At 52.3% G+C, this 24,030-nt stretch overlaps 1 protein-coding gene across 1 annotated transcript in view; it reads right to left on the bottom strand.

Moving 5' to 3' along the window:
- The window catches only part of Glis1 (GLIS family zinc finger 1), a 191,598-nt gene that overhangs the window by 12,168 nt on the left and 155,400 nt on the right, over positions 1 to 24,030 (bottom strand). The window contains exons 5-6 of the mRNA XM_036179906.1: positions 7,603 to 7,764; positions 3,265 to 3,375 (exon numbers count right to left, since the gene is read on the bottom strand). Coding sequence (XP_036035799.1) covers positions 3,265 to 3,375; positions 7,603 to 7,764 — 273 coding nt within the window. The remainder of the gene's footprint in view (positions 1 to 3,264; positions 3,376 to 7,602; positions 7,765 to 24,030) is intronic.

Here is a 24,030-nt window from a genome sequence, read left to right as displayed (position 1 = left end):
GTCAGTGGGTAAGTAACTTCTCTGGGCCCCACCTACCTTGTCTGTATTCTGGAACTAGCAATGCCTCACCACGGCAGGCCTTGGCTAGTCCGTGAGACCATGAATGAAACCATGATTTTTGAGTACTGTGTGTCGGGCTGGCTAGGCTCCAGCTGCCTGACTCCTACAGTGACTACTGTGAGTAGTGGCCCAGTGAATTGCTGTGTGGACCCGAGCTGTCTGGCTAGCAGCAGAGCTTGGCTGGGATGATCTGATCAACACCATTTGGGATACCTCAGAGCATCTTTACTTATCCAGGTGGGGCAAAAACACACGGGGTGGGGCTCTGAAGACACTGGGTGACCAGGCGGCAGGCACCTGCATGGGAGGTGGTGACCCTTCTCCAGGGAAATCCAAAGCAGTCAAGAGCCAAGGCTATGTCCAAACATTCGCTTTACCAGGTCAAAACAGGTGCCGAGAAGGCCAGAGCCTTGCCCACGTTCTTGGGCAGCTGAGAGTCAGCCGCAGGGGTTTTCCACCTTCCCAGGAGGAGGGTTGACCAGGAGGGGAAGGCATGCCAGTCTCTCACTGGGCTCTCAGCGCCTGACCCGGCAGCTGTTTTCCATGTAAATGAAGTTTTTGGCAAAAGAGGGCCAAGGCATGTTCTTGCAGACCGCAATGTCGATTGGATTAGGAACAGCAGGAGAGGAGAATTAAGGAAGAAAAGCATTTCTAATTCTCTCCAAAATGCAGCAGGGCTGCCAAGGACTTGTCATAATACAAGGGTCGCCTTACCCAGAAAGATCCATCATCCCCGATGGCTTTAATGGATGCTTATTGTTGGGAAGTTTGCAGATCTGCAGCTCAGGTCCCTGGGGGCTCAATGTGAGCCAAGCATGGGCCTGGGAAAACCAGGGCAGGATTCTGGTCCTTGGGCACTAGTCCACTGGGGACAGCAGCCTCCTTGGCACCTAGCTCCAGCTCACGGAAGCCTGAGCCATTCCTTGCTTCCCTGAGGCAGTGTCAGGAGCTGGTATCTTAGCTGTCCCTCCTGGGCTGTGGGACTGGACTACTTTGTTAATGTAGACTCAGTTCCTACATCTCTGAAATGGACACAAGCTGGGACCTGCTCACAGTATATAAAGCAACAGATAAAATGTCTACTTGAGGAGCCATTTGGTAAGTGGCTTGTTCCCCTTCTCGGTGAGTTAAGGATGTGGTGTCTGTACCAGCAGGCTTGCTGAATATACCGACTCCACTCTCCTCTGCTCTACCCTTCAAATGGTTCTCCAGTACCTCTAGGATGAATACCATACCATCTCCATCACAAGGTAAGCTCACTCCTGGTACTCTGTCTCTATCTGCCCATTACATGGGATGGAAACTGTCTGCTCTCCCAGTCTGTATAGGGTTTTGCTGTGTTATTCCCTGCAGAGTTCAAGGTCATGGTGTGTGGACCACACACCATGCTTAAGTGAGTGAGCGGGCTCTTCCCTGTGTCCTTCTTCTTCCTTGCTAGTGCTGCTGGGCTGGCTCCTGCCTGCCCTTCACTCCCAAGCCTCTGGTACTTGAATACCCGCTCCCCACTCCCATGGCCCTGGGGACTGAGAGCCCAGGGCAGGGTGCTCTGCCCGAAATTGCTGTCCTGTTCCCTATGGCATGAACTGGAGCGCGCGCTCCTGGCCTTCTCATGTAAACCTTTCTATCCTCAGGTTTTCAGTCCCAGGGAAGGGCACCACCATTGATGCTTGCCCTGGGGTCCTTATGCTCCCTGGCCCAGCCCAGATCTCCGCCATTGCATCCTGGACCATTTCCATTATTTTCCTTGTTCTCACTGCTGAACTTACACTCACTATCACATTCTCCACGTGGCCCCCAAAAATCTCTCTCAAGACCATGTACTTCTTCTTCCCTCAAGACCACCTGATGGCACTGAACGTCCTCAGGACACAGCTCAAATCCTAGGCGGGGCTTCCAGCATTCGATTGCCCAGCTATGTATAGGTATGAATGCACTGGCCCCACATGCGCCGTGGGTCATTCCAGGCACACACTTCTTACCTGAACTCACCTGTCTACACTGCAAGAGAATGGCAGTGTCCACCCTTCTGTGATTGTGAATCTGCACCAGGTACAGGCTCAGCCCTGGACATACATATTCTGTCACTCAGTCCTCACTAGCACCCATTCCTCAGCCAGCAACAGGAGGCATAGGGGCCTAAGGGCCACCAAGCTAGCAGTGGCAGGCCCTGCAGGTGAGGCCAGAGCTCATACCCCTAAGCTATTATCCTTTATTGTGGTGGTATTGTGTTCCCCAAAATATTGTGTTCCCTGAAATAAACATATCTGGGACCAGAGAACAGACAGCCACTAGAACAAAGCCAAAAATGGTGGCTAGAAAATGGGAAGAGTAAGCCATAACAGAAGTTGGGTGGTGGTGGTACACACCTTTAATCCCAGCACTTGGGAGACAGAGCTAGCCAGATCTCTGAGTTCAAGGCCACTTTAGAAACAGCTAAGCATGGTGACCCACGCCTTTAATCCCAGGGAGTGGGGGCAGAAAGAAAAAGGTATATAAGGCGTGAGGACCAGGAACTAAAGAGGAAAAAGCATGTAGTTAGTTAAGCTTTGGAGCAACACAGTTCAGCTGAGAGCCATTGGGATGAGGACTCAGAAGCTTCTAGTCTGAGGAAACAAGACCACCTGAGGAACTAGCAAGGTGAGATAGCCGTGGCTTGTTCTGTGTCTCTGATCTTCCAGCATTCACCCCAATAACTGGCCTCGGGTTTGGTTTCATTAATAAGAACCTTTAAGATTCCTACTACACTTTATGGTTCTTGGTGCTCCTTCCTAGGATCTTTCTGTTCCCATGCAGATGGGCCAAGGCCCTTTACCTGTGCCAGATGTAACTTCCCCATAGGATAATATCATTGTCATACGGTAGGAGCCTCCTCTTGGTGTGTGCCTCATGCCACTGGAAATGGGCACCATGTCTTTTGTCTTGCATTTGCAATGCCTAGCCCAGGGCTGGGGTATGAGTGTCGTGGTTAAGGGTGCCAGTCTTTTGGTGGGTGAACGTCTAGCCAGTTGAGGTAATAAGGACAGGGCTGTGGGCTGGTATACTGGGTGGGAGGCAGACACAGGCAGGTGGGAGTGCAATAGCATTTACAAGTGTGTGGAGAGCGGTGTATGTGCACACAGGCGTGAGGCACTTGGTCTGATGCTGGACAAGTGGCTGGGATTAGAGGTGTCTGCAGAGATGTGTCTGGGCTTTGGGGCCACCTACCTTCTTACGCACCTGCTGCTCTTTGGCTGAGTGAGCCTTCACGTGCTTGCGGAGAGAGCTGGGGTCCGTGTAGCGCTTGGAGCAGCCAGGGATCTGACAAGCATATGGCTTCTGTAACATCAGAGAGGCATGAGGGATAGGTAAGAGGCCACTGTTCAAGGTGAAGGTCCCCTACGTGACCTGCCATGGCAAGTATGAGTGTGCAAGGCCTGGGAGAGGAGGGTTCTGTGTTCCCATTCTGCCACCGTGTGGGGAGTAGTGCAGGTGAGTTGCCTCCTGTCTGCAGAAGGGGACCGACTGAGCTCTGTAGGTCTTTCTGGCTCACACTGTGACAAAAGCGCCCTCACAGCACAAAAGCAGTGTGCACAGCAGGGGTACACAGGAGGTTGTCCCAGGCAGGAGAACGAAGAGAGGAAGAGAGGACACCCCAGGCCCAGCCTGGATGATTCCTGTTAGGCAGGTCCAAGTGGCACTGTGGGCCACAGCTACCAAGGTCCTCCTTCCAATAACTGGGAGACCAGAGGGAGCTGACTTCAAAGAGCACAAGCCAGGGCCCTGTGACCATCCCACTGCCCTGGAAGACAAACAGGGGACCCCCAAGTCAGCCCCTGACTTCTGCTTGGACTCCTCCTTCGGGTTCCCCCTGCCTCCCAGGACCTCATCTCTCCCCAGGCAGAGTCCCAGGGCTTCGGCCACAGCTCAGCCACGGTCCTGCCTCCACACACCCTTCCACGGCCCTCGGACCCTCTGATAACCAGAAACTAGGTCGTGTCCTGGCACTGACCGGGGTCCTCCTCCTGCCATCGTCCCCCCACACCCCACAATGTTCCTCCCATCCTACCCCACCATGACCTCCTCTTTAGCCTTGCTCAGATCCCCTCTTCTGGACTGGCCTGAGTCCCACAGGCCACACTGCCCACCCTGTGCTGCCGGGTCTTCCCACTCTTCCTCTGCTCTACCAGTGAGGGACCCATCCAGTCCAGGCCATGTTCCGGACGACCAGGGAAAGGCAACTCATGGCCCTACCTGCATCTCACAACTCAGGGGCTTTCCTAAGACCAATCTGGGGTCCCCAGCTACTACCGAGGCCTGAAGTTCACAAGGCTTCCTCTTTTAAATACACCGAGGGCTTCAGAACCCTTGGGACTGTCTCCTGGAACCGCAGAGGATGGAGTGTATGTGTGTGTGTAGGAAATGGCACCTCTTAGAGTAAGCCCCAGGGACTGCCATGCCAAGTCAGACACACCAAGTGGAGCTGCCCACAAAGCCTCAAGGCAATTCTGTCCCTGTCAGGGGCGGGGAAGCTGGGAGAGGTGCCCACTGTCCAGGGGCTTCGTGGGGAAAATCAGAAGGAGATGACCATAACCATACCTTGGAGCTGCCACGGAGATTGCCAGGTTAAAGAATGGAGAACAAAAAGAGAGAGACAGGTGGTAAGAAGTTGACTAGGCCAACAGGAAGGCAGGGCGGGAGAGGTAGGCCTGCCTTGGACTGCCCACCGCCTGCTGCAGCATGCGAGTCCCACACACACACAGCCCCTCACGCGAGACCCAACCTCCACCCTGACACACACACACACACACACACACACACACACACACACACACACACACACACGTCTCTCTCAGGGGCCCTACCCAACCCCAGAACACTCTCCCATGAGCCCTGCCCTGCCCCTGAGCTGGCTGGCCCCAGGCCTTGTCCTCTGGGAATGCTGATACAAATCCACACGCTTTGGTCAAAAAGCAAACAAACAGCTCTGTGTGGCAGGCACACTCGCTTGGAAACAGGGCAGCAAGACCCATCTTTGTGTTTGTTTTTCCAGAGCTTGACGTGTATAGAACATTCCTCAGGCCTAGCTCCCTTGAGCCCTCAGGAAACCCCGTGGCTGTCCCAAGCCACTAGCCAGACCCTAGGCCTGGAATCCCCATACAAGCTCCATGACTGGGGCTGTGTTATTCCTGTTGTTCTTCCTCATCTACACAGAGCTCTAGACACGGAAGACGGTTCTATCTGAGGGCTCCCCACGTACAGCACTGCTAAGGACTGGCCACCATGGTTCCCCGAGTCCCACACCCACCCGTCAGAACGGCTCCACACTGCAGTAGGTCTGTGTGCCTCTCTATTAGGGGACTTTCTTCTCTCAGCGCCTCCGAACAGGCCAATCAAATAGGCAAACAGGGGGCCCAACCTCCTGATGGGGAAACTGAGGCCCATACTGGGAATGGTGGCTGCTTAGAGTGTGGCAGGATCTGGCTGACACTAAGTCTCTGAGTGGTAGACTAGGAAAGAAAGGGCTGCCTGGTCCTCATGTCAGCTACCTCAGCTATACCCCACTATTCTTAAAAGGCAGAGCCAAAATCAGAGCTGAAGCCTGCTTTCTCCAGTTTGTCCAGAGAACCAACCTCCTGCCTGCTGTGGGTCCCATGCTCTCTGATGCCAGGGATAGCTGGGACTGTGGCTGGGTCTCCTGTGGAAGCTGAGGTGCCATGTGTGAGCCTGACTTACTGCTGACTTGAAGCCTGCAGACTAGGACATGGTCTAGCAACAAGGTGCTGTCTAGACTATTTAGGCAGAGATCTGGGTGTGAGTGGGGTCCCCCAGACCTGTCAGAGACTTCTTAGATAGATGAAGGTCTGGGGTAACCCTGTGGGCTTGTGTGGACCTGACCTGGCCCAGCTCTTGGGAGCTCTGTTCAACAGGCTGGGAAATACGGTAAGGGCAGGAGTGAGGAACGAATAGGAAGCTAGAGAGGCCATGGGGACATGCCCTAGGCCTGGAAGGTGGGGAGAGGGGCAGAGGCCCACTGTTGCATGCCTTGTGGCCTCTGAAAGACAACCAGGGGCTCTGCAGTATTCGCTGCATCTCTCAGGGACAAGGGCAGAGCGCCCAGGGCTCCAAGGCTGAGAAGGCGACCAAGGGGCAGGGACTTGGAAGAACCACAGGTCACTTCAGGTCTCAGTCAGCCGCTGACAGTGTAGCCTGTAAGGGGAGGGGAGTGGTTTTGAGTTGGGGACCAGTCCTTGCCATTCTGTTCCCTCTGCTGAGACTCAACCCTTCAAGCTTTTCTAGGAAAGAGCCCCAGGCTTAGAGTCAGGCAACAGTGCATCTGGTTCTGTCACTTGTCTGCCACTGACACAGACAGGATCTGACCTGGAGGCAAGTGTGTGTCACTATAGGGTTGAGAGAAATAAAGAAGGCACAGGCCAGGGCCTGTCCCAGCTCCAGTGTTGGTGACTTTACCGCTCACTTTTCTGAACCCGGTTTCCCAGCTGTGAGGTAAAGGACCAGGACTGGAGGGCAGTTGGCTTCTCAGATTTGACTGCTGCTGCGTTATGGCTTCCACCTTGAACTAACAGCTCCATTACCCTCCTGGGCCTCTGTTTCCTCATCTGCATATTGGACAGGGTAGGCTTATCCCTAGCTGTATGGTGCCTAGCTCCACCCCAGCTCCCCACACATCTGCAGCAGAGCAGAAAACTGCTTGGTGGTCCAGACGTGGGATTTTCTAGCAGACTCCAGCCTTGTGCTACACACAGGGTTGGGATCCTCCCAAGGTACACGCCACTTTCCCCAGCACCTGTGAGCCTGGCATGAGGGCTGAGTCTACCGCCTCTGCCAGAGCCCAGCCACGGGAAGCCCTAAGCCCGCTTCCCTCTTGTGTCAAATGGGTTAGGGGCCTTGGTAGTAGGGTCAGTACAGGAACAGCATTCTGAAAGTGCTGTGTTAACTGCTGGGGTCCTTATTTGGACAATGAGGACAGAGCTGTGGGTCTCTACTGCCCGGCATAAGCAGGGGCAGGAAAGTGGAAAGAGACACAATATGTGGTAAGATGCTGGATCTTACCTGCCACCAACTACAACTCCTTAAGGGACAAAGATGTCCCTAAGGAGCCTATGTGCTGTCCCTGAGTGAGGAGTGTAAGGGCAGGGAGTGGCTTGCTCAGGATGTGGATATAGCTGGCCTGCCAAACAAAGGATGTGGGCAAGAGCACCCACTTCCCCATAAAGACTCAGGTCTGGGCTGGTACTCATGGGCCAAGTAGGGCAATCTCAACTGGAGGCCTTTGTCTAGTCCACCCATCCCACATCCTCACTGAGGACAATACTCAAGCTATTTGTGACTGTCACAACTGGAGGATGATGAGAAAAAAAACTATCTACTTAGTAGCCAGGAGTCTGCTAATTATCCTTGAATACAAAGAACTTGCTCCCACCCACCTGTCAGTGTTACCTGACCTCTGTTATACAGCCTGAGCACAGGCAGAGACACCGCCCGCAGCGTGGGGTCTGTGTGCACCCCTATTCCACCCAGGGCCTCCACATTCGGCCTACCTACCGTGTCGAGGTGGGTGCGTTGGTGCTTGGCACGGTCACTGGAGTTGCTGAAGGCCTTCTGGCAACCTGGGTGCTGGCACAGGTACGGCTTCTCGCCTGTGTGGCTCCGCAGATGGATCTTCAGGTTCTCCAGGCGGGAGAAGGCTTTACTGCAGCCTTCAAACTGCAGGAGAGGCTGATGAGGGGGGCCCTCAGCCCTGAGGGCCCACCCATCTAGAAACAGCACCCCTAAACCTGCCTGTCGCAGCCCAAATTTCCTTCTGTCCTCCATAAGCTTCTGGGAACATTGCCCCAGGAAAGTGTTCAGGGCTAAGAAAGTGGCCAGACTTAGAAATGGGCCGCCAGGGCAGGAGAAGATGACCTTTCTGCCTCTGACCTTGGGAGTAACAATTCAAACATATGCCAGCTGTGCACCCACCCTGGGGTCAGCCACTCCAAGGCAGACCACGTCTGGGCATGGAACCCCAGGAGGGAGTCCAACCTGGACTGGAAGAGCTCCATCCCCGAGAGGCTTTGGGGGTGCCCTGCACCCTTGATGCTGTATCTGCCCCCTCTCCAAAGGTGAGGCTGTGGCTATCCATGAGGGACCGTACAAGGGCATCATCCTTGATAACTGTTGTGAGACCAATAGTCATGTTTGTACACTGAAGTGTCTGAGTCACCATCTAGTCATTTAGCTGTCCTACGCTCACCATCTAGTAGGTTACATGCTGGGTACTGGACATGAGTGGACACAGCACGACTGTTAGGTTCCTGGCAGAGATGAGTCACAGTGGGGGAGGAAGGAACAGTGTGGGGCCTCTACCCACCCAGATCATCCTGCATGTCCCCAAATGTCTGTCCCTGCAACTTCTGCCAAGCCTGGACCTCTCTTCTACAGCCTCCCACATCAAGTCCTCCCTGCCTCCGCTGCCCTGGTCACCACGCAGCTGCCCAGGAGCCTTGATTACATACCAATATAATCCCGTGGCCCTCTCCTTACAGACCTGACTGTTGTTCTATCCCTGCAGCCTCCCTGCCTGCACAGCCTCCTCTAGCAGAAGGCAGTTGTCAGCCTTTGTTCATGCAGGCCACTCAACAAGAAAGGTCACCTCTCCCGACCATCAGCTAGCCCCCTGCTAAGTCCAGCTCAGAGACTGTCTGGGTGTGGCAGCAGTTCCAGCCTTTAGTGTGGTGTTACCAACTGTCCTCCTCTGCCTCTCCCCACTGTCTGCCCATGCCAGCTATGTGTATTGCAGGGTGTGGTGAAGGTCAACAGTGGCTGGCACTTACTGCTCCAGTCATGGTGCTGGCGTTTAACTATATAACTTGGAAGCATGTTACATCAATGTCCTCATCTCAAAAAACATCGGTAAAGTGACCTGCCCAAAGTCACACGGCATAGCAAAGACAAGGTATAGGCCAAATGCAATGTCAGAGCCTAGGTGGGCTGTCTATGCTTGCTGAGACGGAAGGGACTGAGCCATTGACTTTCACCCCATGTCCAGGGCTGATGTGTCAGCCCTGAGCACCTATCCCAGGTTAGCACCCATGTCTGCCCTTTGGCTCCAGGTCCCCTTGGGCTGCTAATAGCAGGTATCTGGGGACAAAGAGTGGGCAGGCATGTTCCTCAAGGGCCAGAGCTCCAAAATAGCTCTTCTATACTCTCCTCTAGCCCCCCAGTGGAAGGAAGTTGCTAAAGGTTTTGTTGTCTCCCTATCCCCTGACCTGCTGTCTGTTTTTTAATTTATTTATTATGTATACAGTGTTCTGTTTGCACATATCCCTGAAGGCCAGAAGAGGGAGTCAGATCTCATTACAGATGGTTATGAGCCACCATGTGGGTGCTGGGAATTGAACTCAGGACCTCTGGAAGAACAGCTAGTGTTCTTAACCTCTGAGCTGTCTCTCCAGCCCATAAACTTTTTTTTTTTAAAGATTTATTTATTTATTATGTATACAGTTTTCTGTCTGCAGGCCAGAAGAGGACACCAGATCTCATTACAGATGGTTGTGAGCCACCATGTGGTTGCTGGGAATTGAACTCAGGACCTCAGGAAGGACAGCCAGTGCTCTTAACCGCTGAGCCATCTCTCCAGCCCCGCTGTCTATTCTTTATTGCCATTGCCAACTTTAAAGGTGCTGTACCCACTAGTAAGTTTGGGATACATCTAGAGAAGCCTGTGGGCAGAGGTAAGATCCTGTGGTCCATTTGGCTTATGAGCTTGTCCCTAGAGGTATGGTAGGCCTTGGGAAGGGGTCAGGGTCAGATGTATACTCTAGGAACTGAAGGGACAAGACCAGATACATACTCTGGGAATTATGGGGACAGAGTCATCTATGAGTTACGGGAATTAGAAGGGACAGGGTCATATATATATATAAACAGAATGTAAGAAGCTACCTTTGGCTGTTAATGGCGAGTAGGACTTGGGGAAGAGACAGAGAGAAGGCAGTTACAGAAGAGGACCACTGAGGCCCAGGCAAGAGCAGAGGCCATAGCAGAACTTCCTGTACAGTCACAAGGACAAGGGTCAGAGACAATGACCCCTTGGATGTCAACTGGGTCACAGGACAGGCTGTTGCTGGGGTCAACCTAATGCAGGCTTCTGCAGCTGAGTTTCTAGTTATGGGGCCTGTTCCTTTATCAGAACAAGAAGGAAATCCTGGATGGGGAACAGCAGGTGGCCAGTTGCTCCCTGCTCACCTCCAAAGGCCTTGTGCCAAGTTCATCCCCACATGATGAAGGAACCTGGGTAGGAACAGGGTGTCCCCTCAGCATCCACCTTGGCCCTTTGTTCTTACTGACTGGTTTAGGGAAAGGTGGTTGGAGGGGACCAGTAACTCTTAGCTGGGTGACTTCTCTGACATTGGAAGAGCCTGTCAGACTCTGGGGATCAGTTTACCTCTTTCCTGCTGGGAATCTGTGGATCTTTGTCTGAATTTCCGAACACCTGTTTCCTCACCCCTGCCTTTGTTCAGACTGCACCCCTCCTGGGACGCTTTCTCTTCCCATACTGACAATTTAATGTGTACATTTTTCAGAAGTCCAGGATCTGTGTTAATGTCTTCCAGGATGCCCCAAATGTCTCTCCCACCCCATACATCCCACACATCAGCTGTGGAGAGATGACTCTGAACTTGGCAGGAATCTCCATCCCAAAGGCCTTTCTTAATATGTTCACGGGGCCTTGCAGGCCTTTCCTTCCTTTGCCCCTCAGCAAACACAAGCTTCCGTTGTTTAAGCACCGCCTCCTAGGAGGAGCCTTCCTGACGCCATAGGCAGCACCCTCCCCTGCACTTGTGGTAGAAGGGTTTCTCAGCACAGCCCTGCCTGCCTTCTCTCCCCATCTTAGTCCTGGGAGTAGCCCGTCACTTCGGGGATATCTAGAGGAAGTGGCAGGTAGAGAAAGATGCTGCCTTGCTCTTGTTTATCTGAGATAAAGATGCCTCACAGATTCTGGCGGATCCATGCTTGCATCAGGACTAGGATTCAGAGCTGCTGGGCCCTTGCAAGTCCTGCGATCATTTCTATCATCTCTACTCAACAACTACACAACAACTTCACAGATGAGGTCAGAGAGCAGGGGCTGAAGGCGACCATCAAGTCAACGTTGAGCATGCTGTCCCCGGCTCCAAGGGTCTGGTGCTGCCACAGCATGCTGTCATCTCTCCACGGCCTTCTGAGGGCTTATAACCCTGCCCGGTCAGATGAGGCAGCGAGCACAGTGACTGCAGATATGGCCCCTGCTGCAGACGACCTTGACTGCTCACTTCCTGAGTGATCCCAAGCCAGTCACTCTGTGAGTCTCAGTATCCTCACCGGCAAACTGGGTGAAAGCAGTCTACTACCTGGCTAAACCCTCACCATACTCTACCTGCCAACAGCCAATGTACAAAATGCCTTCAAGTTCCACAGAGAGCAGAAGGTGCTTAGAGTTCTAAGAAAGAGTTGATGTGGGGGCCTTCCAGTTGCGGGGCTGTGGATTACCAAACCATGCCTGGAGGGGCTGAACCCCGATGCCTGGGTTTTGGCAAAGGAGGTGCCAAGAAATTCATTTCAGGGAGACAGCAGGCACAGGTGGTTAGAGTTGCAGGGCATCAGGGTTCTAGAGACAGCTGCTGAGCCAGTATCAGGAGAAGCGGAGGGAAAGCAGGAATGGGAGCCTGGGGCTGCCTTTAATCACACACATGGAAGAGCAAGTGAGTTCTAGCATTTCTGATCCTTAACCTACAGAACACTCCTGGTCAATTACTGCCCAGCACATGCTCTGACGCCAGGCTGTTCACTTTGGGTGCTCCAGCATGGCTTCTGCTGGTGGGACCCCCTTCTACCCAGATGCCAAAGCTAGGAACCCATTTCCTTCTCCTTGACCCCAAGCATCCAATCAGCCAGCACCCCATGGAGGTTCATCTTTACCCACTGCAGTATGACTCACCTGGAAATCTACACAGCTACCTGCCTCCTGCTAGTCCACTCCCATGTGGCAACCAGATAATGTCTATCCTTAGCCCTTTTGTACCTTAGCATGTATATATTTTTATCTTGGCGTTCTAGGCAGTATGCTCTGGCCCTGGTGATAGTTGACCACGTCATCAGCTCTCACACCACTGTACCTCAGCATCTTGTGAAGTATGATACCAATCTATCCTCTACACACCCTGAGAGGATGATCTTAGGTGAGTTCAGCTCACCTGTCCAGAGCCCAGATATCTCCTGGGCACCTGGGGAGGGTGCTGCTTGTGAACCAAAGCATGCATGCAGCATCCTTTGGCTCTTGGTCTTGATGCCACCAGTGCCTTTCAGACATTTCTGTGAACACATCTTGTTCAGGGTAAATTTAAACATGCTGTTCAACTAATCAGATATACTCCAGGTTCATCTAGCTTGAGGCAAAGGCTCTCATACATGGGAATGGGTGACTTCTGGGGAAGTGCTGTGGATACCGCTCTGTGTAAATAAAGTTCTGATTGGCCAGTGGCCAGGCAGGAAGTATAGGTGGGACAAGAGAGAAGAGAATTCTGGGAAGTAGAAGGCTGGAGAGAGACACCGCCAGCTGCCGCCATGAAAAGCAACATGTAAAGACACTGGTAAACCACAAGCCATGTGGCAAAGTATAGACTAACAGAAATGGGTTAATTTAAGATAGAAGAAGCAGATAACAAGAAGCCTGCCACAGCCATACAGTTTCTAAACAATGTAAGTCTCTGTGTGCTTTCTTGGTTGGGACTGGCGGGTAAGAGAGATTTGTCCTGACTGGGCCAGGCAGGAAACTCCAACTACAGAAGAGTACCTAGAGATGAGGGTGTCTAAAAGTCTCAAAACATGTCAAGATGGGTGGCTAGATTTTTTTTCCTCATTCACCTGAAAAATTTATCAACATTGAAATACATCCTAAGAGAGAGTGGAATAAACTCAGAACACCCAGTATCTGGCGATACCCTTCAGACACCTACCACAGTCTAGCGCTGTTTCACTGAATCAAGACACTGTGCCCTGCCAGAGGAGTGACTTCCCAGCCTCACGCTGCAGAGGAAGGGATGAGATTCAGAAAGGTCATGTTACCATTCTCACATAGCCAATTAGAGTTCGGATCTGGCCTGAAGTCTGACTGACATGGCTGCACGTCCCTAAACTCTCTGCTCGGTTCTTCAGGGTGCTCACAGAGCACCGACACCAGGCTGTCAGGAGTTACTCTTGGCTTTCAAACCAGGCCCAACATGGGTTCTGATGCTCAGCAAACCCAGGCCCAGGCCAAGGGTGGGAGCCACTCTGTGGTGCTGCCGTACAGAAAGGAAAACCCAGTCAGCGCACTGGAGAGGAACGCATGGCTGATCCACAGAGCACAGAGCCTTGAAAGGCCCTGTTCCCACATGTGGGGCGTGTTACGAAAGAAGATTAAAATAATGGGGGAAAATACCCCAGGAACCGTGAAGCCCCAGACCATCTGGAGTTTTATAGTAACAGGCAGAGGAAAATCAGCCTAATTGAAAAAAGTCCACTGCATCCATTACTGCTGCGTGCAGCTCACAGTACGGAGGGCAGGAGATGAAAGACAGAGGGGAGCCATTGCTGGAGCCAAGGAGGGGGTAGCATCTTCCACTCCAGGCCCAGCCCAAGGACCCTTCCAGTCCTGGGTGGGGAGGGGTTAGTCAAAGCCCAGGACCTCTCAGGCCCTGGGTCAGGATTAGAATCTGCAGAACCCACAGGCTCTCAGCAAGTTGCCCTCTGAGCCATTTGCTCATGAATAAGGGCTGAGCCCCTGCAGGAGAACCTTCTGGGTGGCAGACACAGTTGGCTCTGGTGATGATGTCTTTCCCTCTGGCCCCTGGGGAAGAAGCAAGGGCTCTGTTTCACACATAAGGTGTATGATGACACCATGCATAAACTCACCCAGAACTTGGGCAAATCATATCCCATCTCTGGCCTCAATTTTCTCCTCTCTAAATGGGGCCACCACAAACAGCTCTGAGGAGCAAATACACGGACAGGTCTAGGACCTGGAACATAGTTGGTGCCTCTAATGAATGTCAAGTTTCTTCTCTGGGGCTGGCATGGCCCAGGAGGAAGGAAGGCCCAGTTTCTCATGCCCTGATGAAGAATCTGGAAGCAGAGAATTTAAAAAAAAAAAAAAAAAGGTTTGGGGGAACAGGGCGTAAGGCGGGTCAGGGGAGGAAATGCCTCCAGATTTGGCATTTGCCAGTGACTTGCTTCTAAACAAACACATTTCTGGTTTAAGGGTAAAATATATTGGGTTACAATAGCCTGGCAGGCCATTCAGCGATCAGCTTCTCATTTTTGTACAAACTTTTAAGTTACTTTACAATGTTTTAGATGGGAGAAATGTGTGGTGCCAGATTCTTTTCCAAGATGTCAAACAATGCTGTACTTGGCCAGCTCTAAAGGCCAGCCATCCAGGGACTGAGGGCCACTCCTCAGCCCCTCACCCCAGGGGAGACTCGGGCTGGCCCTGAGTGTACCATCCTAAGATCCCCTGGTGGCTTTCACAGGGTTCTTCAGAGCCTCGGGCTTTGCCAGTCCTCTGGGGGACAGTCAGAGCATGAAGGGAAGCGATAAACATGGAAGGTTTGAGGATGTTGGGCTGAAGGACACTAGTCTGAACTGTGAGGCCTCTGGGGGTGGGGGTGCGGTCTAGTCTAGTTCGGGGCACAAAGAATGAACAGAACAGGCAGCTGTGTGCAGAGGATTCTGTTCTGCAGCAGCTGTCCCATTTGCTACATACCTGGGACCAGATCAAACTCCCTAAGCACTGTCTCCCCAATCCCATTAGGTAGGCAGAGTGACTTACTTCATTAGAGGGAGATACTAAGCCCCAGAGATTTTAGGTTACATGTATGAGTCCTTAAGCTCACTAAGGATGGAGCCTGGGCTCACCACAATGCCGAGCTCTCTACCTTGAGATACACTCTCATCCCAGGCAGGCCAGTATGACAATCTCTTCTTGTTTACCCAGCTTCCAGGAGTCTTTGAAACCATCCAGAGAAGCTGGTAGGCTGTGACAGAGTAGGGCATAGAGCAAGGGAGAAGGGGACCAGGGAGCCTTGCCTGTCCTGGGAAGGGGGGTTGAGGCTGTGGAACCAGGACCACACTGATAATCTGGGTCAGGACCATCTTGGGCACAGACCCTTGTCCACAAAGGAAACAGGTTTCCATTCCTAGTTAGTAGTTGAGGGAGACTTACGAGATTTGGTGGTCAGCCAGCAAGAACCAAGATGGCCTGCCCTCCAGGGTTATACGGAGAGACTTGGCTAGGAATCAGAGCAGAATAGCTCTCTCTCCCATACACACACACCAGGCCACCAGATAGAGACCCAGAATCACAGACACACGTACATCCTAAAATGGACACTTTTCCTCTCAACCTAGCAAGCAGTATGTCAAAGATAGGACACCAGCACACAAACATAAATTCAAGACCTAGATATTCTCTCTCATACACAATTTGTTGCACACATCCTCCACATGTTCCCCACCAGACAGACACCCCACCACTCATGACACAGGCCAACACACACATGCTGGTACATATACCCCCAAATACACAAGCCCCAGATGCTACCACCTGCACACACATGCCAACTCTACAGTCTCTAGAAACATTCACTGCTACATGGCCTGTGTGCAACACAACACACACACAAACTGACACATGTGTGGAATGAGGGTAGCCTCAGGGTGGCCAGTACCTGTGTCCTAGAAGAAAGGCACGCCATGATGACATGCCATCATGCAGACACCTACTAGTCAGGCCCCAAGACTGTTGTTCCTCTCTCGCACCCTCTTTTAGGCCCCAGGGAGCTCTAAGAGGTGGCAGGAGCTGCAGGGGGAAGCAGCTAGGCCCACTGGCTCCTGACTTCCGTGGGGAAGCTAGATTAGGCTGGCTTTGGATCAGGCAGAGAGCCTGTGAAGACCCCAAGACAGTGGCCTTCCTCCCAGCCTCCCTAGCCCCTGCCCAGCTCCCACCCTGCTCCAGCTCAGTCCATGCCACCCTGCCCTCAGCCTACACCCATGCTGCCCTTCTCACAAAGTCCCTGATTTGCTGTTCAGCCCTTCTGGTTCTTTTAGGCATGGTTCATACTGAGACCTTTCCTCAGTCTCCTTCCGGTTTGTTGGCCTGCCACGAATTCCTACCAGTGCTCGAGTAGACTTTTCCCTGTTCATGCCTTGCACATTCCTTGGGGCCTTGCTTGAGGCCCTGGGGCCTCACATTACACTTGTAACACAGATTGAAGCCAGTGCCCAGATTCATGGAGGGTGCCCAGCAGAGGTAATCTGAAGGAACAGTACCAGCCTAGGTCCCAGGCCTCAGCCCAGTATGCACCCTCAAACTAGTGAAGGATGGTGTCAAAAGCAGCATCATTACATGTACCTTCAGCCACAGAAAATCCAGTTATAGAGCCATTGAGAAGGTAAGAGCCATCCTGGTGGCCAGGGCCCCCCGTGTGCTGAGTGCCTCTCTTCCCTGGTCCCATGAGTATCACAGCAACCCCGGGAGAGGCAAGACTAGGTTTCTGTCTTTGAGATGGGTAAACAGAGGCACTGAATGGCAAGGAAATGACCTAAGGGCTGAGCCTCAGTGTGTTCCAGCTGTGGCTCTAAGAGGTAGGTGGAGAAGGTATCCAGTTATAGAGGTCCACACCTCACAGCTCCACAGTTCCAGCTGTGGCTGGCTGAGGAAGGGAGGTCCACATGCCAGTCAGAGGCCTCTGTCCCATGGCGCATGCTCAGTAGTGGAGAGGGACCTGTTGTCAGTAGTTCTGCTTATGGCCCACTCTCCGGCGTCCACAGTGACATCCGGGTACTAGGTGCACAGAAGCCCCTCACTCGGCCAGGGGCCCTGGGAAAGTGCCTTTCACTCAGTGCTCATCTGTAGAGTGGGTGTGTGTGGAACAGAAAGAACTGGGCCTCTACTTTAGGGCCAGGGAGTGGGATGACTCAGCAGAAAGCAGATTAGCCAGGAGCCAGCTCTTGGCGTTTGAGCGACTTCAAGACCAAGTGGAAAGAACTCTGCAGACCAGATGAGTCATGTGGTGAATACTTCGAACGACGCTTCTGCCACAAACCCACACGAGGGTGCCCAGGGTGGTACCCGGCATAGTATGGGTATGTGTGAACACCTGTTAAAGATGAAATAAAAACGGGATACACGTGACCGAGGGAAGCCCTTCTCCCTTCCTTATCTAGAGCCAGATTCCAGGGCAGAGTGGGTGGCAGCCTGCTGTCCAGTGGTGGTCGCCCAAGTTAGTGTGGTCCAGGAGTGAGCTTGGGGGAGGAAGAGCAAAGCCTCCTGAATTCCCATCTTCCAAACAGTGCTCTGGCTAGGACATAGAGGGGACACAAGAGCCATAGACAAAGTAGGGTTCCCCCAAAGTGGGGAGGCTTTGCACTGTGCTGTCCCATCCCTGGGGCCAAGCCCTGGGGACACTGGCAGCACTCTAGCCTGGCTGTCCTTCGGGTAGTTCCTGTGTCTCAAGGAGGTCTGCCCCACACCTATGGGGAAGACTCAGATTTTCTGGAGCCAGCTCAGACTCGACCAGATGGATAGGGACAAGTGAACTCTGGCCAGAAATGGGGCAGGGTGGCATAGCAGGTGTTGGTGTTAGAGGCGACTGAAGGCCCTTCAGTTCGACATAAGCCTATATGTCTCAGAACAGCGAGAATGCTAGGGAATGCTGGGTGCGGCTCTGTGGGCTTCTGGAGGTGTGCTCCCTGGCACAGATGCCTGAGCTGTGGCAAACTTAAAAAGTTAAATCTACTCTCCTCACTTTCTAGTCCGAGGACTTCAGATTGAGTTCTGATGTAAGTCACATGGACAACACCGATGCCCGCTATGGGAAACACAGACAAGGAGGACAATAGCTGGCATTGATGGTCCACCTCGGTCCGGCTCAGCACCCTTCTCTATGCCCTGCCTGGCTAGATGGAGGGGCCATAATCCCCCTTTCTTAGATGAGGAGTCCAAGGATGCCCAACACCAGGGTTCTTACAATGTACTGAGTCAATGGCAAAGTGTTACATGGATTATGAAACACTGGGTCACAACCAAAGAGGTGACCAGAGAAAGAACAGATGGTTACCAAGTCACCAGAAACAATCTTAGCGGTCACAGCCACCACACTGAGCACTGGTGTCTCCTAAAACAGCAGATCTCCAGCAGTACAGCAGTACTGGGCTCCGCACAGGCCAGGGCTTCCCCAGGGGGGTTCCCTCTTTTGGGACAGAGAGAAACACACGCTGTCACCACACCGAAGAGCCAGCTATGAAAACCAAAGAGCTGTGTATATGCGATAACCAAGTCCCTGGTGGGAAACGCTCACTGTAATGCTCCTCTGAGCTCTGGGGACATGAGGCGCTTTCTGGGAAGCCAGCTGCCCAGATGCCTGGCTCAGCGGAGCCTCACCACCCTGACTCAGGGGAAGGCTGGAACTCATTAGCATTATGTCAGGAATAATGTGAAATTAAAACATTTAGCTTTGGCTTCGAACACAGAGCAGAACAAAAAGAGAAGGATGCCATTGCACTGAGCTGCTCAGCTGTGACCTGGGCACCAATAACTCACACAAGAGAAATTGCTGCTTGGCACTTGGGCCCAGGCAGGACCCTGAGACTGCCAACAGAGCTGAGGATAGAAAGTGACATCTGCAGGAGGAAGCGGGTTGGGTACAGCCCAGGATCCAAACTAGGGGAGGCCTTTATCCTCCATATGCCTTGCCCAACTCTCCTGCCGGCTTCTCTGTTGCTATTCTGAATCCTACCAATTCTGTTCATCACCCTTCATGCCCATCACCTACCTACCCAATGGTCAGGGATTCTGAGACTGCCAGCCTGCTGTTGTCACTGTTCAAAACCATCCTGGACTTAGAATAAAAGCACAGCCTGCCATCCCCCTGCAGGCTTGTTAGCCCGGTTCCTTAGCCTACAGGGACTGCATAGCTTCACTTTCACAACACTGTTGCCTTGTCCTGGAATACCCTTAAGTGTCAAGGTGCAGCACCAATAGGAGTTATCAGAGCAAGTACCTTTAGGGAGAGTCCAGAGTCTCCTAAGGACTGCCCGGGGAACCTGCCAGGCCTAGCTGGGCCTCCAAAGGTCCTCAAGTGACAGCGGCAGACACCTGGGCAGTCAAAAGGTTTACCAAGGCTTCCTCTGACCCCCTAGATCTGGCAGTGTACGCATCCTTACAGTCCCACGCAGGATCTTCCTGCTCCCATGTTTATCCTGCTGGACGGAGTGTCTTTGGGTCACCTGGATCTGGTTCCGGATTCTGATAGCTCCTAAGGCTGCGACTGGTACAAACCATCTAACTCTGACTTCAGCATGCCTGCTCCATCATGAGAGACCTCAGCGGGCTGTGGAGACACAGCACCAGACACTCCTTAAGTACTGCCACCGACAGTCCTCCGTACAGACCTGGAAACTGAGGACTCAAGGCTGTGGGGGACAGTGATTTGAAGGGAAGTGGGTACCTGGACACATGAGAAGGCAATCCAGGCTGTTCCCAAGTCTGGCAGGCTGGTGACATAGTAGAGCCTACTGGAATGAATGAATGAATGAACCACAGCTAATTGCATGTGGTTAGATGTTGAAAATACAAGCACAGGATGGCTCCCTTTAGTAAAGTGTATGCATCATGTGATAGGGAAAGGCCTGGAAAAACCTCCAACAAACAGTGGTCAGCCCTGAGTCGTGCCAGCAGGGCTCACCCTTTCTCTGCACATTCTGCTCTCTCCACACATTATTCTTACTGTCTCGTATTTTATACTGTGCTGTGTTGTAGAAAGTTAGTGGGCGGTGCAAGCCTTTAAGGACTGGTGCAGGCTGCAATTCTAGACTTCTCTCTTAGTTCAGCAGATAACCGTGGGCTGCAGGACGTGCTTACCCTCCATGAGTCAGTAGCAAGATCCAAGTCAGGTCTGGAAGGGACATTTACTTCCGTCCGACATGACAGGGCACAGGGTCTTCCACTAACTTGCATAAAAACATGGGGACAGTGTGATGCCTTCCAGAGAGGACAGGGAAGTGACGGGTGTTGACCAACTTTGTAAATGGCTTGGAATGAAGCCCACGGTGCTGACAGCGGCATGCCTGCAGTGGGGACCCTGGACGAACCAAGGTCACGGACGCCCGCTCACAAGGATGAGTTCACTGAGCTCCTGTTTCATGCATGGTGGCCAGTGAGGACTGAGGCATCAGGGAAACAGGTTTAATTAAATGGGGGTGACAGATGGGGATGGCAATGGCTACACTGAGCCCCCAGGAGAACACTGAGCTGCAGAGCCCTGGGGAGGGGCAACACACCGTCAACATCCACTGCCACAGCCTCAAACACTGGAGTACGCTTCTGCGTCACCTGTGTGGGGCCTGGGCTATGAATCAGGAGGCGAGTTCAATTCCCAGCTCTGACGCTTGCTGGCTCAGGTCTTAGGCACATCGCCTGACCCTGCAGAGGTGACCCTCCTTCTAGTAGACTTACTGTAAGGACTAAGACACGATCAGAACGGCAGGGCCAGTGGAGGGGCGCTTCCTCTCCTACCATCCATCATCCACTCAGAATGCCTGTCACCTGGTGAGCTCCAGCTCACAGCCTCCTCTCAGAAGCCTCCCTTGATTTTCCTAGGGTCTCTAGCCATGTTCTTCCCTCCACAACAGCCTCATACTCAGCACAGGAACTTCCAGACTCCGTGCCCATTCCTACTGCTTTGGGGCAGAGTCAGACACAGGGCAGGCAGTTCCGACCTTGACATGGCAATGAACTGGATGTACAGCAGGTGCTCCGGGAGGCTCTGCTGATGGCAACAAACTGCTCCATCAGTTAGCCTTCTTGTCCCATCCCACTGGGTAGGAGAAAGGCTTTTTGATCTGAGGCAGAGGGATGCTCCAGATATGGGCTCAAGGCTAAGTGTCAGATTGGTGGTATCCCAACAGAGGAAGCCCCATCTCTGATCTTCCAGCTCTGTGCTCGATGACTGCTGGCCTTGGCCTCTCCCTCCTCCAGCAACAGCTTCCCTCTGGACAAGGGTTATAGGAAGTCATATGTTCACAGTGCTAGAGGGCACACTGGCCTTGAACCCCACTCCTCTACAGCATGGGCTCTTTTGTGGAGGGACAGTGTAGTCAGTCATGTCTGTGAGACACCTGCTTTCAGGCTGTACTTGGGCAAAGCTCCTACAGTACCCCCAGAACATCCCTAACAGCAGAGCTTTCAGCAGAGACCTATGGAACTGTGAGGGCCAGGGCTTAGGACACATTTGCTAACGGACACAGTAGCATTCACTGTTGCTGGAAGGACTGCATCATGGAATACAAACTTGGTGACAGGGGTGTAGGCTGGGGCTTAGTGTTGTGTGTGCCTCTCTGCCCGAATCAGTTGTCAGAGATCACCGGGGCAGGTGGCAGCCATTTCTCATTAGAAATAGGGCTCATCACCTCCAGGAAGAGCTCAGTCACCAAGGAGAGTGTCTCCTGTGAGGGGCCGAGGGAGGACTCTCCATCCACACTGTACTGTGGCCCCCATATAAAACTGTCACAAACTCTTTCAGAACCCAAGCTTCCACCGCTCTGCCATTCTGTCTTGGGCTGTGGCCACAAGGCAGCCCCTGCAGCAGCTCAGAAGCTGCTGAGCTGCCTTGGCCCCTGCCCTGTGAAGCCGAGCCGAGAAGGTGGTCAGAGGCCAGATGTGCTGGGTGTGTTCCCCTGTGATCATCCAGAGGTTTCAGTAAAGCTTTTCAATAGTGCTGCAGAGAAGGAACACACACACACACAACCATAAAACCCACCATTTAAAGCATATAATTCAGTGGCTGTCAGCATATTCATGCCTGGGCAACCATCACCACCACACTGGTTTGTAAAGCATTTTCACCCAAAGAAACGCCGTGTCACCGGCAGACACGTTTCTCCCTCTCCTGAATCCCTAGAAACTGCGGACAGACAGGCTTTCTATTCCTATGGATGTGTCTCTTTTTTTTTTTTTTGACACTTACGTGAGTTACATCACACAACATGTGGGTTTTATGCCTGGCTTCTTTCACTTAGCCTCGTGTTTCTAAGATTCCTTTGTGTCATGTTGTAGGGTCACAGCACTTCAGTCACTTTTAGGGCTTAATAATGTTCTGTTGGGGCCAGTAAGATGGGTCAGTGGGCAAAGCCGATTGCTGTGAAAGCCCTGCAACTTGAGTTCAATTCCTGGAACCCATGTTTAAGTGGAAGGAGAGGACCAGCTACCAAAAGTTGTCCTCTGACATCCACACATGCTCTGTAGCATACATGCCCTGCCACAACATCACACACAAATATAATAAATATAAAAGATAATAATAATTTAGACGTGTTCTGCTATGTGGAGGTAAGATATGCCCACTGGTGGACACTTAGGCTGTTCTTTACATTTTGGTCTATGATTAGGGAGGCCATGAGTATCCACATGTGGGTGTGGGTGAGGACGTTCATCCTCTCTTTGGGGTGTACTTTGGAGCAGAATGGCAAGTCCACATAGATGTTAACCTTATGTTAGCTTGAAGAACTGCAGACTGTTTTCTACAGCCAGGGCATCATCAATGTGTGAGGATTCCAGGGTCGCCACACCCCCACAACCCTCATATCAAAACCATGTTTTTGATTACTGCCATTAAGTGAAGTGGTGTCACACACCATTTCTCATATGTCATTTCCATGTTCCTGGTTAATGTCAGGCATCTTTTTCTGGGCACCTGACCATCTGTATAACTGCCCAGAGAAACATCATTCAAGCCTTTGTCCATTTGAAAACCCAGCTGTTAGCCTTTTATTTCATGGATCTGTGAGGTGGTTAACGTAACCCAGGTATGAATCCCTTCCCAGATCTATGACTGCAAATGTGACTGCTTTTGAGCGGAACAAGAGCTACAGATGCAATTCTGACCACATATGGGGCCACAGTAAAGCCTGGATAGGCATAAGCATTCTCTTCCCACAGCTCCACAGCTCAATGCTATCTCACTCCCACACTGCAGACAAGCAGACAGCCACAACGTTGTAACCTGCTCAGTTCCTCCATCTAGTAAGTGGCAGAGTGGAGTTTGGACCATGAGGGACAATAACAGCCCAGCCTGCCAAAATCCCCTCTGGGCAGGGAACCTCTTGGGGCTGGCATCAAGCAGCAAGAGACCCTGTAAGGAGGTGTGGCTCTCCTAACAGGTGTTAGGGCCACTAGACTGAGGCCAGCTCTGAGGTTTCCTCTCTCCCCTGCCAACCCAGAGGGATCTGGATTTGATTTCATCCAGGATGGAGTTCGTTTCTGTATAGGCACACATATTCTAACAGGTGGAAAAGGGATATTCTCTCATAGGGAGCACAGGCTCTGGTTCAGGATCCACCACTGCAAACCATGGACGAGGATGCTTTGGCTGGTGACATCAGACTGGTGCAGCCACGAGCATCCTGGGGCTGGCTTTGCAGCAGCCAGGGGAACTCTGACTCCACGGCCGACTGGGCATGGAGGAACACAGGTTCAGAGCGTCCTCAGACCTTTCCACGGTGGGCCTGCTAACAATGGAGATCTAAGTTTTATGAAAGAAGATAGTTACTGAATGTTCTTATTGTAAAATACAAATAGCAGAAGACCAGTCTGTCAGTTAGCTGGGTACATTTTTACCACAACTCACATAAGGAACTATAATACTGCTGTGAAAAAAGATGAGCATGGGGCACCACGGAATCCTGGGAGATTTTACAATCACAACACTCCACTTAACCAGGTTAGTTATTCATAGTCTTCTCTACAGCCCCACTGTAAACCTGAGAAACAGGGAGATGAAGAACCTCATCCAAGATGAGGGCAAACAGACTTAAACTCTTCTCAGTGGGGTGTCCTGCCTACAGTCTGTCACGTTACCCTTTGCTGAGTATTTACCTGGTGCAGATGCTGTATGCATCTTGTATGGCAGGTGT

The sequence above is a fragment of the Onychomys torridus genome, chromosome 2, assembly GCF_903995425.1.
Source record: "Onychomys torridus chromosome 2, mOncTor1.1, whole genome shotgun sequence".
Lineage (NCBI taxonomy): Eukaryota > Metazoa > Chordata > Mammalia > Rodentia > Cricetidae > Onychomys > Onychomys torridus.
Note: the sequence above shows the minus strand (reverse complement) of the source record. Positions and strands in the feature narration are given on the sequence as shown.